A 17,903-nucleotide genomic window follows, 5' to 3' on the forward strand; every position below is an offset into this window, starting at 1 on the left:
TAATGTCAATACCCCACAATATGGGTATTTTTGGAATCAGGGTGACGTGTAGGAACTGGAAATCTATGTCTGACGCCATTTTGAAATTCAAGATAGCGGCATCCGGTTCATGAAAAACTGTAAAATACCCATATTGTGGGGTATTGAAAGTATTTTCCAGTTTTCATGAACCGGATGCCGCCATCTTGGATTTCAAAATGTCGTCAGACATAGATTTCCAGTTCCTACACGTCACCCTGATTCCAAAAACACCCATATTGAGGGATATTGACAGTATTTTCCAGTTTTTCGTGAACCGGATGCTGCCATCTTGGATTTTAAAATGGTGTCAGGCATGGATTTCCGGTTCCTACATGCCACTGCGATTCCAAAGATACCCATATTGTGGGATATTTCACAGTTTTTCCCAGATTCCCATAATCGCAAAAAAAAACTCGTTATTTGGAATTTACTTCGTACAAAGAAAACTCGTTATTTGGGATTTACGTTGCTTTCATCTGATATTCAACTAACCTTTGCGCACAAAGAGAAATTAGCTTCAGTCTTTTTGGATATTAAGGTCGCATTTGATTCAGTTTCAGTCTGCACAGTAGTTGATTACCCGGTATTTTAAATAATTTCTTGTATAACTTGCTGTCAGAAAAACAAATGACCTTCAATCTAGGTCGACTGACAACTTCTAGAATTAGTTACATGGGCTTACCCCAAGGTTTAAGTTTAAGTCCCTTACTTTATAATTTCTTTGTCAAAGATATTGATAGCTGCTTAGATAATCCATGCACGCTTAGACAGCTTGCAGACGATGCCGTGATTCCGTAGATAATCTGTCCTTTTGGGTCGAGTTTTCACCGCAAAAACCTGAATTGCTAGTGTTTACAAGGAAGCGGCTTCCAACCCAACTGCGGCTAAATCTTTTTTGCAGAGACATTAGTCAATCTTTAACCTTCAAATACCTTGGAGTCTGGTGTGATTCAAAACGCACTTGGGGTACTCATATTACGTATTTAAAACAAAAGTTTCAACAAAGGATCAACTTTCCTCGATCAATTTCAGGGACATTAGCGGGGTGCTCACCCGGAAGACCTCATTAAACTATATAAAACAACTATTCTTTCAGTTCTTGAGTATGGATCTTTTTGCTTCCTCTCGGCAAGAAAAAGCCACCTAATCGAAATTGGAACGTATTCAATATCGTGGTTTACGTATTGCCCTTGCCACATTCAACACACAATATGAGCCTAGAGGTTCTAGTGGGCGTAAAATCTCCGCAGAACCGTTTCTGGGAGCTCTCATTAAGAGTATTGATCAAATGTAGTGTCAGTAACAACCTTGTGATTGAAAACTTCGAAGCAATACTTGAATTGAACACCCAGTCTAGATTCGTGCGAATCTACCTTAACTATATGTCATCGAATATTAGCCTTCCGTCGTGTACGTTTTTACTAACTATAGATCCCCCATTGACTATGATCTCTCCATGAAACAGGCTATTCAAGGAGTTCCGGATCAACTTCGACCTATCTATCCCCGTATTTTTTTCTGAAAAGTACCAACAAGTCAATTGAAGATTTTTCACTGATGGATCATGCATTGATTGATCCACTGGCTTCCATGTCTTCAATGAATACTCAACCGCATTGGGGATGATTTCCGACATGCCCACATACCATTACTTCATCTTCTCGGATAGTCTCAGTTCGATTGAGGCTATTCGGTCGATGAAACAAGATAGGCATTCATCTTATTTCCTTTCAAAGGTAAGTGAGTAGATGAGTTTGCTGGTCGAAAGATCATATAGGATTACCTTTATATGGGTCCCCTCACATTGCTCAATCCCAGGCAATTAGAAGACAGACTCTCTCGCAAAGGTGGGCGCACAACAAGGCGAGATTTATGATAGAAGAATTTCACATGATAAATGTTTCCCATTAGTACGTCAGAGTTCTCTTCTAAGTTGGCAAAATGATTGGACAAGTAATTCTCTTGGACGGTGGTTACATTCCATGTTTCTTCGAGAGTGTGGTTCAAAGGTCTGGATGTAAGTCGGGGATTCATTCGCGTGATGTCAAGACTTGTGTCCAACCACTACTCGCTAGACGCACATCTCTACAGAATAAACCTCCTTGACAGCAATATATGTAGGTGCAGAACCGTTTATGATGACATCGATCACGCAGTTAGGCATTGTCCGCGTAATAACGCCTCCAGAGCACGATTGCTGGATACGCTAGTGGCCCGAAGTAGACAACACTTCCGTGAAGTAAGAGATGTATTGGGAACCCATGATCTTCCGTACATGCAGGCGATCTACAAATTCCTTTGCTTGTCTCATGTTAGAGTTTGATGTGACCATCACCTCATTTTCATACGTTTTCCATCCATTATGTCCCTTTCTTATTATCCACCTGTTTCTGTGCTACTTGGCCCTGCCCAGTCCAGAAATCATATAGTTTATCGGGTTGTCATTGCCGTCCGATCACATATTAGGCGATTTAGAATGGTACTGAGCAGCAACTAATCGATTCAAATTATTAGGAGTAAGAACTGAAATCAATGTTGAATAGTATCAATATGAAATTATTTAGAGTACAAAGTTTAGTTACCTATTCCGTCTAGGCCAGACGGCATTAGACTGAATGGATCATTAGTCTAAAACATTAAATAAGTTGTTTACTTTTCAATATCCAGCATTGGCATTGTACTCGCTTTAGAAAAAAAATATGAGCTGCTAAAAAGAAGGCTCTGAGAAGCCGTATGAATTAGGACTCGAAGTCCGTCACCCCTACAAATTGGTTCTCGAAGTCCCTCAGACTTATTCCTTTAAAAAAAAAAGTCACTAGACCTACCAACGCAACCTATTAAACCTACCAGCCTTGAATTACCTAGTAAGCATAAACGGTCGTCACTTGGCCATCGAGCCCCTGACGTTACAACGAACCATTGTGATTTGCGATCCGTCAAGGCCAGCATATAGCTATTTAAATGAAATATAGATACGTTGATAACATGGAAAGACCTCACCATTCAACAGCCAAAAAAGGCAAAATTACTATAGAAACGTAAAAAATATCATAGTGGCCTAGAATCACATATAAATAAATTTTAATCGCCAAAATGGCAAACAACCAAACAAATTGAATTTCAAAACATTAAAACCGGTCTTAAAATCTAAAGAACCGTCCTAAATCGTATAAAATATCAAAAACAGCAAAAATTACAAAACATAGAAATGAAATATCTAAAAGATTTTGAAACAACAAAATATCTACGGATATTCAAAGGAATCAACAACAAAATATTCAACCTACCCCAAAGGCTATGATTAATTGACTTTACTATAATGTTAAAATTATTATAAGAAAATTTGAAGGGTTTTGTATATTAAATTTAGTTGAAAACTTGTTCTTAGCAAATTTTCAGGCCGTTTTACTGAAAAGATAGAAATAGGTTCATATATCAGCTCAGATTTAATTTTAATTATTCCAACATGATTTTATTGAATGCCTACCTGCGATCCACTCAAAGACAGGCCCTAGATTGTCTTGTTTATTAATTTATTTGATAAGGCTCAATCGAATTAACTTTACCGAGCCGAGGATTCTTATTTACTATACAAAATATTGTAAAACTATAGTCAAAAGCACTTTATCTTCCGCTGTCCAATAAGCCTCCTCCATCAGAACGGGATCCGCTTCCAGTGGTTTCATTGTATGGCAGTATCGCTTCTATTGCAGCAATGGACGTGATCAAAACGTGATCAAAACGTGGTCATCACTCACACACTCATCACGAAATGGTTGCTTTCCAAAGTCGATGTCGCATCGACCGAAAGAACTGCTGATGAAGAACAATAACGAGGATCACACAATAGTTGCTACCGAGTAAGCAGACGATCGCGTGACACACACCGAGAGTATGGCCTGCTTCTGTCGACAGCCGAGTGAACACGAGGCCCTAGATTGAGAAACGCTGTTTTTGAGTATTGACTGCATGGAAATATTGGATTGAGTTTTAAACATAACGATAGGTGGCATATTCGCCTGTGCATAGGGACTCTCAAAATTCCTAAAAATGTCCATAAGTTCTAGCTCTAATATAATTAATGGTGCCGAAAAAGGTTTAACAAGAAGATATATAACAACGGAAAAAGATGTTGATGCTACAAAATTCAAACGATGTTGAGGTCCTAAAAAGTAGCAATTGCTAATAGTGCAACAATCTTCAAATCTAAATGATCGGTTACAATTATGGCAGGGAGTTAAAATTTATTCTTGGGGCAAACTCATCTACCAAATACCGACGGCACTGTTCCTACAACTGATCCCCTCTCCCATTCCACGTGCCTACACACGCTGCTCTCGATCGCCGCCGAGTGCCGAGTGCCACGAGTTAATTAGAAACATGCTGGTCTTCAATGTCCGCTATATTTAGATCTTGGTTTCACCAACCGCACTTGTTGCGTTTGGGGTTTTATTTTTAATTCTATCGGCTTCCTATGCTACGGCCGCGGCACGGTGGCGTCGCAGGTCGTTCGACAGTGCACACATGCGTACACGGAAGGGGTGATGGTGTTTGCATCGCGTGGCTCATATTTTGTTGTTGCATACCTTCTGACTGCGGGTGCATTCCGATCTCATTAAAGCTAGCGGCAGCTTCGGCTTCGGCCGTTGCTGCCGGTCATAATTAAGGATGCTGCGCTGCTAGAATAGAACAATCAGGAAGATACCGGGCCTAGATATAATACAATGCATACGTACCGACACAGATGCTAATTATAAAGCTAACCGATGCAATAAGTAAACCGAAACCATTCGTTCTAGATCCCAGCCATCGTCTATTTCGAGAAGGAGATTCCCAACGTCTACGACGATGACCTCAGCGACGAGGATGAAATCCTGAAATGGCTGCTTTCCCAGCTGGAGAAGGACGAAATCGAAGACGTCACCGACGAAATGCTGGACAAACTGATCAAGGAGGGCAAATCCGTTGCCGTTATGTTCTGTAAGTCCTCCTTTCCCAAACCTCAAGCTTGAACCTACCGAACTCATTATTTTCCTCCCCCTACAGATGACAACAACGACAAGAAGTCGGAGAAGATCCTGAACGAGCTGGAGAACATCGACGACGAGTGCGATCAACTGGGTATCAACTTCGTCAAGATGGACGATACGGAGGAGGCCTTGGACTACGGCGTCACCAAGTTCCCCACGTTGGTCTACTTCGAGCAGGGCATCCCGACCGTGTACGAAGGAGACATGGAGAACGAGGAGGAAGTGCTCGAGTGGCTCGAGCGCCAGACCAGCTCGGACGAGATCGAGGACGTCACCGACGAGATGCTGGACATGATCATCGAAAAGATGCCGCACGTGGCCGTCCTGTTCTACGACAAGGACTCCAAGGCCTCGCAGAAGGTGCTGGCCGAGCTGGAGAACATTGACGACGAGTGCGATCAGAACGACATCGCCTTCGTCAAGATCGACGACGACAACGAGGCCAAGGAGTGGGGCATCGAAGAACTGCCCACTATGGTAGGTTTTCGGGACGCGGGGAAAACCGGTAGAACTGGGTATAATTTAAAACCTTAATTCAACAGATCCTCTTCGAGCGCGGCATCCCACACATGTACGAAGGAGATCTGATGCGGGAGGAGGAGCTGTTGGGCTGGTTGGTGCACCAGAAGAGACATTCGGAGATTCCGGAAATCACCGACGAGATGAAGGACAAGCTGATGCGCACCTACGACCACGTTGCAATCATCTTCTGTGAGTAGAAATTTTAGGTTTGATAAAACATTCGTTAGAGGCGAACATTTCTTACCAATAGGAGGTTTCGGAAGGGACTATCCCGAACCTTCCTCTTTAACGAGCATTCTTAAAAGATTTCGATGACAGTTTGATTAGATCTTATAAAAATTGAAAATCCGTGATTTTAAGATCCTAAACTGTGGTCATTTAAGGTGATTCATTGAAGCGTCCAACAATGGCCGTCATGATGGCTGATTTAGCCTATCACGTCAAGTTTTCTAGAGCACAAATCTCGGGCACTGATGTGACATCGCTCATGAAATTGCAACTCCTTGTGTTCTGCCCCGCAGCAAACATTAAGTTACAGTTTCATTGGTGTATGTTTTGTGAGAGCTGATATGTGTGCTCTTGAAATGATGAGGTTATAATGAGATGATAATTAAAATCAATAATTAATTAATTACTCTCAACCTTCTGTTAACCCATAAACGCCCGAATTGTTTAACATTTACGATAATCACGAGATTTTTTCAAGATTAGTTAATTGAAGTCTGAGAACTATTTTAACCATATTTTAAACCAAATCTACGGGTCCAATTTTCTGAAACACACGGTGGGTCAAATGCACCAAAAAAGAAAAAAAAATCACAGGCTGTCAGTTGAATTTTGGAGATCGGTTCAATTCATTTGAAAGTCTAAATTGTTTATCATAAGTAAAAAAAATTAAACAGAGGGTAAATTACGGCTTCGATAATAATGTTACGGGTAAATACAGTCCATGAGCAAACGAGGTTCAAAATCGACCTCGTGTAGCACTCAAGAGCAGTTCCACGTTAAATGAAGAATGACGATCTGATGCAACCTTCACCGATTTACATGAATCTTTGAATAATTGTGTGTATCAATCACATATAAAAAACAGCCATTTTCGGTCTTGTATTTTTTTTTATTTTTTTCAAAATGGCGTCTTTGTTGTTTTCCAATAAATTGTAGCACGAAATTGTCACTTTTGACATGAATCTGAGTGTTAGCAACTCTAAAGTTTCAAAGAGTATGTTTTTTTTTCTTGAAGCTTATAACAAATGCAAATTTTTGAAACATTTAATACCATAGACACCTTAAAATTGACCAAAATCGTAAAACAATAACTTTTTCTCAAATAGTCGACCTTTTTGCTAGTACGCTTTTTTATGTTATTTCTACACTTTCAATAATATTTGAGACGCTCTAGATCGTTATCTGAGCAAAAATTACACATTAACAAGAAGTTTAAAAATATTACCAAAATTTTATGTACTAGGATTTTTGTAAATTTTCAAGTGATCATGGTTTTAAATACTACTAAAGTTAGCACTTTTCATGAGTTTTATTTCAAAAATAAATAATAAATATTTAAAACATACTTTTTGAGATATTTCAGTTGTTATTTTTTTATTTTTTTTACCCAAAATTACTTAAAAAAATTACCGCGTAAATTTTTCCCAGAATAACTGTACTTTTCAAAACAACTTGTCTCAGACGTCATTTTGATCAGAAGTAACGTTTTAGTGCTACAATGTATTGAAGAATGTCAAAGACGCCATTTTGAAATTTTTTACTAGGTCCAATATGATTGAATTTTTGAAAAAATGCGGATGATTGCCCATAACACATAATTTTGCAAAGTTTCATGCAGAAGGTCACGGAGAAGGTCAGACTTTTTTATCTTATGTGGCCTGGAACTGGTCTTATGGTAAATCATTCACATTTTTGCTAAAACTCTGCTAAAAAGCTTCGTGCCTTTGGTGCGCGATTGATTTTTAGCAAGCAAACTTACACACCGCTGATAACATAAAACACACTCGTGCAAATAAATGGATCCAATAAATGTCACTCTCGCTAAAGGAAACCCGTCGTCACCGAACGGCGAAAAAAAAAGAACTCGGTCAGCAATTTTGTGACAAGGAAATTCCACTGAAAATCACCCATGAATGCACGAATTTCACCACACCCAACTGCGAAACACGTTCAGAAGCACTTTTGGTACACTTTCGAATTTCAATTTCGGTCGAAAATACATAATTTTTTGAAAAAATAGTTGCCAGCGAACCAACATCAACACCGACCGTACTGAGCTCTTTCACGCACCTTACAACGCGTAAATAAATTGAAAACTATCACTCGCGATGCCGCAAATTTCTGGTCCGGGAGAAAAAACAAACAACGCAGGTAGCGACATCTCTTCTGAGACTTGCAAACACACCGTCGTATAACCGTCCGGGAGGCAGAGTGCCAGCGCTAATCAGCCAAATGCAGCCGAAAACTATGAAAGCGAACGCACGCTCAAAACAGAGAGCAAACTTAAAACACAACCGTATCCGAGAGGGTTCGAAACTGCACTCTGGACGAAAGAGCTCCAATAAGGCAATTGTGAGAAAAGCCCCGGATGAATTTAAAGGCGAGTTCAGAGTTGAATGCGTTGGCTATTCTGAGGAAAATTCAATTATGAGAAGATGACGATTATTTCAAGAATTCCTGCCGCTAAATTCCGGACATGCATTTCGTCGAAGAGAAAGAAATGTCTCCATATGAATTAGGCCCAGTACTCAGCTGTTGGTCAATTTGTAATGAAAATGCGAAAGAGATAGGCGAAATGTTGGCTTAACCTATTATCTTCAGGGGGTAAACAAAGTCCTAGAGCACTCAAATTTGGCCAATAGATGCTCTGAAAGACAATGTATCCACATGCCAAAATTGAGCTCTCAAGGACGTTGTTAATAGAATAAGGTATTGCCGAAGCCGTAATTTACCCTACCTGATAATAATTTCAAGAAATTTTCAATGGTATTTGATTCTAAGGATAGTTTCAAAATAATTGATCGCATGACAAAATGCCAAAAGGACAAAAAGTCAAATTACAAAACGTCGAATGAAAAAAGGTCGAAGGTACAAAAATTCTAATGGACAAAAGGTCGAATCAAGAGAAGAAGGACAAAAGATCGACTGGACAAAAGAATGAATGGACAAAATGTCGAATCACAGACAAACAGACGTAACACTTCACTGTGTATCTTCGTTCACGCATTTAACAGTTGATTTGAATTTTATCAGTTCCACGAACTACTCGCCGCAGCGCTGGCATCGAATCACTTTGACGTTTCTATACATTCTATAGAACTTTTATGCAATTTGTTTGTGAGTTAGCAAGCTTGTTTTCCGCGAGAAACCCGAGAGATGTCGTTACTGAGATCCTATGTTTTGAGATACTATGTTTTCAAGAAGAAAAAAATTCAAAGTGTTACGTCTGTTTGTCTGTGGTCGAATTGACAAAGGTTTGAATGATTCAAAGAGGAAAAAAAAGGTCGAACGATTCAAAAAGGGACAAAATTAAAGGTTTAATCGACAAAATATCGAATGACAAAAAGTTGAATGGACAAAAGGTCAAATGATTCAAAGAAGGACAAAAGGTCGAATAATGAGAAGAGGGACAGAAGTTCGAATGGACAAAAGACCGAATGATGAGAAGGGGGATAAAAGGTTGAATGGAAAAAAAGCGCCGAATGATTCAAAGAGAGACAAAAAGTCGACTGGTGGTTCATTTTGTTGCGAAGCCCATTTGGCTAGATGATAAATAGTGGAAAGAATGCTTCACAGACTTAGTTAGGACACCGTTACGTTAAATATTAAATGACTAATCATCAAAATCGATACATTTTTTGATTATTTGAAAGAACGAGCAATGACGAATGACGAAGGAAAAGTTTAGAAACTGAGATCTTAATAACCAGTTAATAAACCATGAAAACATTATTATTCAAAAGAACTGTGCTTGTTTGTAAGAAATAAACTTTTTTAAACGATTTTTTATAATCATAGAACAAGAAATTGTGGTCATTGGTTTTTGACATTTTTCACAGAAAATGATTTAAAATGTCTCAAACATCGTTTTTTGAATGAAACGCAAAAAACGACGTTTGAGACATTTTAAATCATTTTCTGTGAAAAATGTCAAATACCAATGACCACAAGTTCTTGTTCTATGATTTATGTAAATTTGTAAGTGTCTATGTCTTTGAACATTCCAAAAGTTTTCATTTTACATGATCTTTTAAAAAAATCGGACGAAGACATTTTGAAGTATTAAGGATTTTAACATTCGTTGTTTTTATTTTCCCAGAAAAAAACATTTCTTTTCAGTACAATTATGTCTCAGGCATCATTTCAATCAGAAATGCCGTCTCCATGCAAAAAATCATTGAAAAATTTAAAGAACACCATTTTGAAAATATTACGGTATCCAAAATGGTTGAATTTTAGCAAAAATGCAAATCATTGGCCCTAACAAACAAAAATCGAAGAAGGTCAATTAAAAAATTTATTGCTTTATTCAATACTTTACCTGGGGCTGCTATTATATTAAAAATTTGCGCTAACCCGCTACTCTACTGGCTACTCCTTTGAATCAGCCTTAATATACTTCATTAACATCTTCGAAAAAAAACTTAACTGCCTTGCATATTGCTACAAAAGAAAAGAGTTCTTGATTGAATTTCATCATTTTTAACAATTTTCGCGGTAGTTCACCGAACATAGGAAATTTCGCGCAATTCGTGGCTTCCGCGAAATCGCGAATTTCCACTATCCCTATATGATAATGCTATCGTAACAAACATTGACACTCTGTTTCCCTTTCTTTATCCCACCCTTCCGGCAGACGACAAGGATGACAAGCAAGACATCCGGGTCCTGAACGAGCTGGAGAACATCGACGACGAGCTGGAGAAGGAGGATATCATCATTGCCCGTCTGGACAATGCCGAGGAAGCCCGCGAGTACGGTCTGGACCACCTGCCGGCGCTCGTATACTTCGAGAACCAAATCCCCGCCGTCTACGAGGGTGACCTGATGAACGAAGAGGAGGTCCTCGAGTGGCTCAAGCTTCAGAAATATTCGGCCACCATCGAGGAGGTCACCGACGAGATTCTGCAGGACCTGATCGAAGAGCACGAATACGTGTGCGTGTACTTTAGCGGTGCCTGCGAGGAGGGTGAGAAGTGCGACAAGATTTTGGACGACCTGGAGAACATTGACGACGAGCTGGACGAAGCTGGTATCATCTTTGTTACGACCGAGGACATGTCCACCGCGAAGAAGTACAACATCAAGACCGTGCCGGCGTTGGTGTTCTTCCGCAACAAGGACCCGCTGATGTACTCCGGGGATTTGAACGACGAAGACGAGGTGCTGGCCTGGCTGACCGACGAGGAAACGCTGGAGATTCCCGGACGGATCGAGGAAGTTAACATCAAGATGCTGGAGAAGATTCTTTCCGAAAACGAGCACATCGTTGTCTTCTTCTGTGAGTTGAATTTGGGTTTGATTTTGTTTCGAGGTGGATTTGATTGATTGGTATTTTGGGGTTTAGATAATGACGAAGACAAGAAGTCACTGAAGATCATCAACGAACTGGAGAACATTGACGACGAGTGCGAAGAGAAGGACATCGATTTCGTGAAGACTTCGGACGATGACGTCGACAAGGAGTACGATTTGGAGCAGCTGCCGGCTTTGGTGTTCTACCGCCACAAGTTCCGTACCATCTACAGCGGGGATCTAATGAACGAGGAGGAGATCCTGGAATGGGTTCTGCAGCAGTACGAATCGAAGCCGGAGGTGATCGAGTCGGTTGACCGTAAGACCCTGCAGGTGCTCGTTAACGAGGTGGAACATCTGGCTGTGCTGTTCTGTGAGTAGTTTGCAATTGACTTAAGTTAGGAGGCTGTTGTTGAATGAATGCTTGGCTTGTTTTAGATGACGACGAATGCGAGACGTGCCCGAAGATCCTGGAGAAGTTGGAGACCATCGATGATGATACGGACAAGCACAACATTCAGTTCGTCAAGGCCAACGATGAGAAGCTGGCGCACGAGATCGGTATCTTCTCGTTCCCGGCTCTGGTCTACTATGAGACTGGCGTCCCAATTATGTATGATGGTACGTGCGATCTTTTCAGTTTACATGTCTAGCAGATGTTGTGCCCCTTTGAAGACGACATTTTCCACGAATCCAATGACTGTGTACAGTAGACAAATCCTAACCTCAATTGTGTGTATATTTTTCTTCTCTTCTATTTCCCTACCCGATACAGGTAATCTCAAAAACGAAAAGCGCATCTTGCAGTGGCTAATTGATCACAAAAGTAAGCTCTCTTGGTGTAATTAGTTTTAACCGTTTTCTCTTCTTTAAGTTGATCGATATTTTTGACTTTATTTTCGCATCGTTCTGATCCATATGAACAAGTTTTGAACCCATCGTATTCCAGATCCCGTACTCGAAACCAATCAAGTGGCGTACCCCTTTGCCCCCTGTTTCCTGAAAATTGTGCGCCCCCCAACCCTCCTCCTATCGTACCATATGGCTTCTCCCCGTGCTTTGATTATTGTTAAGTCCTGACCCCACGCAACGCTGTATACGGTTTCCCATGTCTCAGAAACATTCCATTGATCATCAAGCCTATCAAACCATATTCGAAGATCCGAGCTTCAAATGCTTTTTCTCTTATTCTTTCATGCACACTCTATCATCAATCCACCACAAACACACAAACACACACACACATTGTCGCTATCTGTCTTCCCCTCTGTGAACCTCCGAACCTATGACAAACCATTCCATACAAATTCCCAGGAAAGTATGATATCAAACTGAAATACAGTGGCGGTCAGATCAAAGAACGCAAGATGGTCGTTTTCTCTGACCCGGAAGAAGAGGCACGAATAGCGAGCCTTCAAGCGGAAGCCCGGGCCCGATCGGGGGTGCCGGAGAAATCCATCCTAAAACCGCCACCAGGAACCCCTATCACCAGTCTACAATACAATCCCATGCCATTAGGTAACCTCCGTAGGATGTTGTAGCTCTTTCTCTGTCGCACTTTCTGTTTCTCTTTAGAGCAGCTATATGCCATTAGTGGAAATGCCTTTTGTAGAGCCTCAAAATTGTCTCACTCATACCAGTACTCAACCAGTAGTGCGCACTCGATAATGATAGAGTGCCCCTTCCCTAAATGTAGGCTCACGTGCACGCACTTGCATCCATAGGATGTGGCCGCATTCGAATATGTAGAAGCAATTATTGGTGTCGTTCAAATGGAACTTACCGGTCACGTGTCTGCACGTGTTTCCGTAGTCTGTAGGCTTCCTAACCACTATTGTTCTAGAATAGATCTCGCAACGCGCGCCAAGACACACTGCACGAACGCTTGCCCGAAATTCGGCTTGATTGGTCTTCTTCGTTGTTCGACGATACTCGTTTCCTAGTGAATGGGGGAATGAATAGTACTACATTCCTTCCCGTTTCGTTGTTAGATGTTCTGTCTTGAGAATCACACTTTCATTACCGACATTTTCCAGATAACAAATTACCGAAACCTAAGCGATCCAAGAAAAACGAAGTTCCCGAATACATCGATAGAGAAGATAGGATTGATAAGAGCAGGTCTAAACATAGTAAACTCAAACCAATTCCCAAGCTACAACCCATCACCACCACCACCACCACCACCACCACCAAGCCATCCAAAACTGCCAAATCTGAACCGCCCAAAAAGACCAAAGAAAGCAAAGCTCAAAAGCCCCAACCGCCATCGTTCAAGCCCCTGAAAAAGCCTGAGCTCCAGAAAGCCGAACCGGTCAAACCCAAAACGACGGACCTAAGGAAGTCCGATGATGAAGGTACATTTCCCACTGAAACTGTCCTAACGACACGCAACTGTCCGTGTAAATAAGAACTGTATCTTCACTAAAAACCCACCAATGCCTAATCCATAGAGCGGGACCCCTCCACGGCAGCAAGGGGTCTTTCGATTGTATATATCTGGCACACATTCTCGCTCTCTTTTTCTCTGTATGTAATTCTATCAAAACTCTCCTATCTCCACTCAAATCAATTTTGGGCATAGACCTGTGGGACATTCCAAATTTAGATTAGCCGCCATGCTAGAAGCGTATGTTTTCTTCTTTACTTTTCCTGTAGTTTGTAAATATGCCACCAACTTTCCGACCCTTTCTCTACGCTAATGATTGTAGCTGACACCACCAACCACACAAGATGGTGATCATTTTGAGTGCAAATACTTCCTACTTAAACAATCGCCTGCACGGATCCAACCTTGAAACGATCACATTTTGCATATGTTTCTGTTTTTGTTTTTACTCACCAACACAACCACGCCACCAAAGAAAGTCACACGAATCTGTTTCTGTTGTATCTATTGTTCGTTTTTGCTGTGTGAGTGTGAGTGAGATCGTACGATCACATTCGTTGTTGCATGTCAATCTATCCCTGAAGGCTCCTTAATAATAATTGCTGTTATCGATTACAACCCAATCCGCCTAATCCTAGCTAGACCACCCCCTCCGACCCCGTCCTCTCTTTTTCAAGTAGATGTTGCAAATATCGGAAAGCCGTTTACCCGAAGGTTTCCTCTTGAGATTTGAAAAGAATTATGATTTTAGCTGACACAATGTTTTGAAAACTGAAACGATGATGATCAAAGTTTGCTTTGAACCGCAGAAACTTTTAAAGAAATATGAAAACAGTATGGCAATCGCAGTAGCAATGAAAACAGAAAACATTTAATCTAGTTGTATTTTTAGGCGAACTTGACATTATTTTGAGCTGCATTGGGGCCGATGAGGATGTCATGAGATGCGAGGGAGAGAAAAAGAGATTGGCACCGGCCGGACCGGATCCCAGGAAAAAGAGAACGACCTCCACGGCAACAATGCAGCGCAAAATAGTTCTTTAGCTAGTTTGTTTTGGTTTGACTCTAGCCATGTGAAAAATTGCAGAGCTTCTACTGCTCACTTATTTCCTCTCTCTATCTCTCTCATTCTCTTTCACTGTCTACTGCTATTAGTTTCTTGCGTCGCTCATTCTCTCAGATTTTACTCTCACTCTCTCGCTCAATGACTCCCTGCCTCGATCGCTCAATGCTAAATTTTGTACAGTCAAAAAATGCCGCCCTAGGGAAGCACAATTGTAAAAAGCAATGACAATAGAATACACTGAAAAAAAATATATCTCTAAATATTCGGTTTGGTTTACAAAAAACATTTTGTCAGTTAATTCATAAATTAGCTGCTCGTAAGAAAGAACAAAAAAAAACTTGCCTGTGATGCATTGTTTGCAGAGCCTTCTCTCACCATAACAATGTACACTGGCAAACGCGGAATGATGTTTTGAATGGTAACTCCAAAAATAGCGCAAAAAAAAACTTTCACTAATAAACCCATCGCAAGAACTCGGAAAATCTGTCTCACTAAGTGTATTTTTTGCATCCTGGAGTTCTACTTCTACTAGTTGCATAATACAGAAGAGCAAACTAAAGTGAGAATGATACATTAATAAAAATTTGTACTAACCTTGCATACCTGAAAACAAAACAAAAGATATATCTACCGTTTGTCCTTCTAAGAACTGCAAATTGCAACAAAGTTTGAATGTATTTATCTTTTTTTTTTCACTACCCTTACTAGTTCAGTGCCAATTTTTTTTGTACTATCCAAAAATAAAAACAAAACAAACCGTTCCAAAACTAAATCTGACAAAATGTTTTTTGTATACACACAGATGACGAATGTTTCTACGTTGGATTGGGTCACGCCGGTCGTGTAACCAAGAAAAACAAAAAGTCCACCAAGGAGGACGATTCGTTCCGTTGCTGCCCGGCCAAGGTCGAGAAGAATACCCGCGTAACGCAGATGGCCGCCCAGAAGATCAGCCGCCGCGACAGCGAGGAAGCCGAGAGTCAGTTTGCCTTCAAGCAGAAGAAGCTGTCGGATGTTGCCGATGCCGCTGCCGCTGCCGGCAAGGAAAAGAAAGCCGCCCAATCCAAGAGCCAGATCGATGTCAAGGTGAAAGGGAAGCCCAAACTCAAGGGCAAAGGTAAAAAGGATGACAACGACGACGACGACGACAATGATGGACTGTTCGGCAAACTAGGCTGGTGGTAAACTGAAACTTGAAAGCATCAAAACCCCATCTCTCGTCCATTAATCTCGCCATTTATAGAACAAACACAGAGTACCTTTCCAAAGGCCCCCCATAAGAACCATCTATCTCGTATTTGTGAACCTTGTTACGCATGAACAAACCAACCAACCAAAACAAAACAAAACAAAAACCTGTCAAATGGATGACGTGCGATGCGAACACGTCTTTGAGAGCAGATCCCCAGAAAAACCAATCTCTGACATAAAACCATCAACCAAAATCACCCGTTTTGGCATGCACCTTTCCAAAAGAAAAATATGTTCAGATAAAAAAACGCTTCTCTGAATGCTACTCTCAAATCCTGTGTGAGCGCAGACCAACAACAACATCATCAACAACAACTGTCCCAGAGCAAAACCAATGTCCGTTGCCGACATACAGATATCTAAAAGAAACTATCTCTTTATCTTCCCTTCCTCAGATGCGCCTAAGTAAAAAGAGAGAGAGAGAGTGAGAGAAAATATTGGTAGTCGTTGACAAAATGACATCCCAACAATCACAATCAGAGAGAAAGAGACAGAGAAATATTTCTTAAACTGAGAGCGCAAATCAAAAGCGATAATAGTTAGAGTAGAATGCAAAAACCAACTAGAGAATATTTAAAAAAAAAACTATCAAAGAAGAAGGTCGAGATATTTCAGTAGCTTTAGCCGTAACTAACATTTAAGCAAAGGAAAGAAGAAGAAAACCTCTTTCGAAAAGCAATCGAAAGATTATACACAACACTCACACACACACACACACACGCCATGAACAAAAGATAGCGCAGTAGGCTAACCAGTAGCTCACTCACACACGCTCGCACGCACACATGCACGCAGAAAAAGACGCAATGTGAATCGCAATCGATGCATATTCAAACCTCGCACATTTTCGGCAGAGATATTAACTATTTATTCGTCGATAGTCTACTACTGTTTTATTTTGTTCAATCTCTTGAATAGACTGCAAGTTTGTTATTTACAAAAGAGTATATTTATAAACGAGAGCAAAGTACACACTAAGCAAACGGAAAAATTAAGCACTAACTTTTCATTTTTGAGTTGATTTTTATTTTTGTTCTTTTGTAAGAGTAGTACAGCGCAGATAAAACTATACACACTAGCTTATAGGGATGGACTTGAATGACTGCAAGCGGAGGAGTTTCTTTTTAGTTAAGGAATTTTTTTTACTACAAATGATAGAGTCTAGCACGCGCACCGTTTCCGCATTTGGACGGTCCGCAATCGCCGCTTGTACTAACACTACGACGCACGCGCACTATGCACACACGCACACTCCCGCAGCACTCACACATTGCTAGTAGCTGGCGAGGTATCTTCGAGAAACGCAAACAAAAATAAGCAATAATGCTGATTGGTACAATTCAACGCACCAACTAAGCAATGGACGAATGTTGAAATGTATACAGATCTCTTTTGAATGCAAAACAGAAACCAAAACAATTTTGGTGTCAAGTAAGAGTAGTTGTAGTTGCGCAAATTTTCTATTGTGTATACAAAATGCTCACATTACTGCCCGCCCAATCCAGACGGTGATGAACGGTATAATCGTATGTAAATAGAAACCATTGGCGTACAGGTATTGTTCAGTTGAGCCTCTTCGACTTTGAGAAGAAAAAAGTTAGTATTTATTAGGTTGATTTGTTAGCTATCTTGTTGATTAGATTTGTAATCGAACGAAGAGCGCTAAACAGAGAGAGGCAGCTTTAATACGTATGTAAACATAATCGACTGCCATCGGCAGGATGCCGCCAAAACCTCCAAGCATCCACCACAATCAAACGGCGAAACCAATTTAAACCGATTCATTCCTTAATTTCGTATTTCTTCCACCTAATTGGTCGGTTCGAAAGCAAAACAAGCTATTTTTTGAACATTTTTCTAGTGCTTGTCATTCGCCACAATGACAATAGGGATCACCGGAAAATATACAAAATGAAGGAATCGAAACGACATAACTCAAACTAAGTAGGACAGATCAAACTTTCAAAAACAATTAGGGAGGCGAGACGCGCAACCCGTCATAATGAACAATAGTATTTTAAAGCTCACCAGAAAGCTGTCGAACGAATTCTATCATACAGCAAGCGAACAGCTGAGTAACACCACTTAACAAACACATGTC

At 40.6% G+C, this 17,903-nt stretch overlaps 1 protein-coding gene across 5 annotated transcripts in view; it reads left to right on the forward strand.

Moving 5' to 3' along the window:
- Window positions 1-17,903, forward strand: part of hlk (hulk) — a 90,102-nt gene that overhangs the window by 41,737 nt on the left and 30,462 nt on the right. For all 5 annotated transcript variants that reach the window (XM_065234572.1, XM_065234573.1, XM_065234576.1 and 2 more), the window contains 6 exons: window positions 4,821-5,001; window positions 5,068-5,528; window positions 5,594-5,762; window positions 10,438-11,082; window positions 11,149-11,469; window positions 11,535-11,717. In XM_065234572.1, coding sequence (XP_065090644.1) covers window positions 4,821-5,001; window positions 5,068-5,528; window positions 5,594-5,762; window positions 10,438-11,082; window positions 11,149-11,469; window positions 11,535-11,717 — 1,960 coding nt within the window. The remainder of the gene's footprint in view (window positions 1-4,820; window positions 5,002-5,067; window positions 5,529-5,593; window positions 5,763-10,437; window positions 11,083-11,148; window positions 11,470-11,534; window positions 11,718-17,903) is intronic.

The sequence above is a fragment of the Ochlerotatus camptorhynchus genome, unplaced genomic scaffold (assembly GCF_037179485.1).
Source record: "Ochlerotatus camptorhynchus isolate MF236.1 unplaced genomic scaffold, CSIRO-AGI_Acam_v1.1 ptg000434l, whole genome shotgun sequence".
Taxonomy (NCBI): domain Eukaryota; kingdom Metazoa; phylum Arthropoda; class Insecta; order Diptera; family Culicidae; genus Ochlerotatus; species Ochlerotatus camptorhynchus.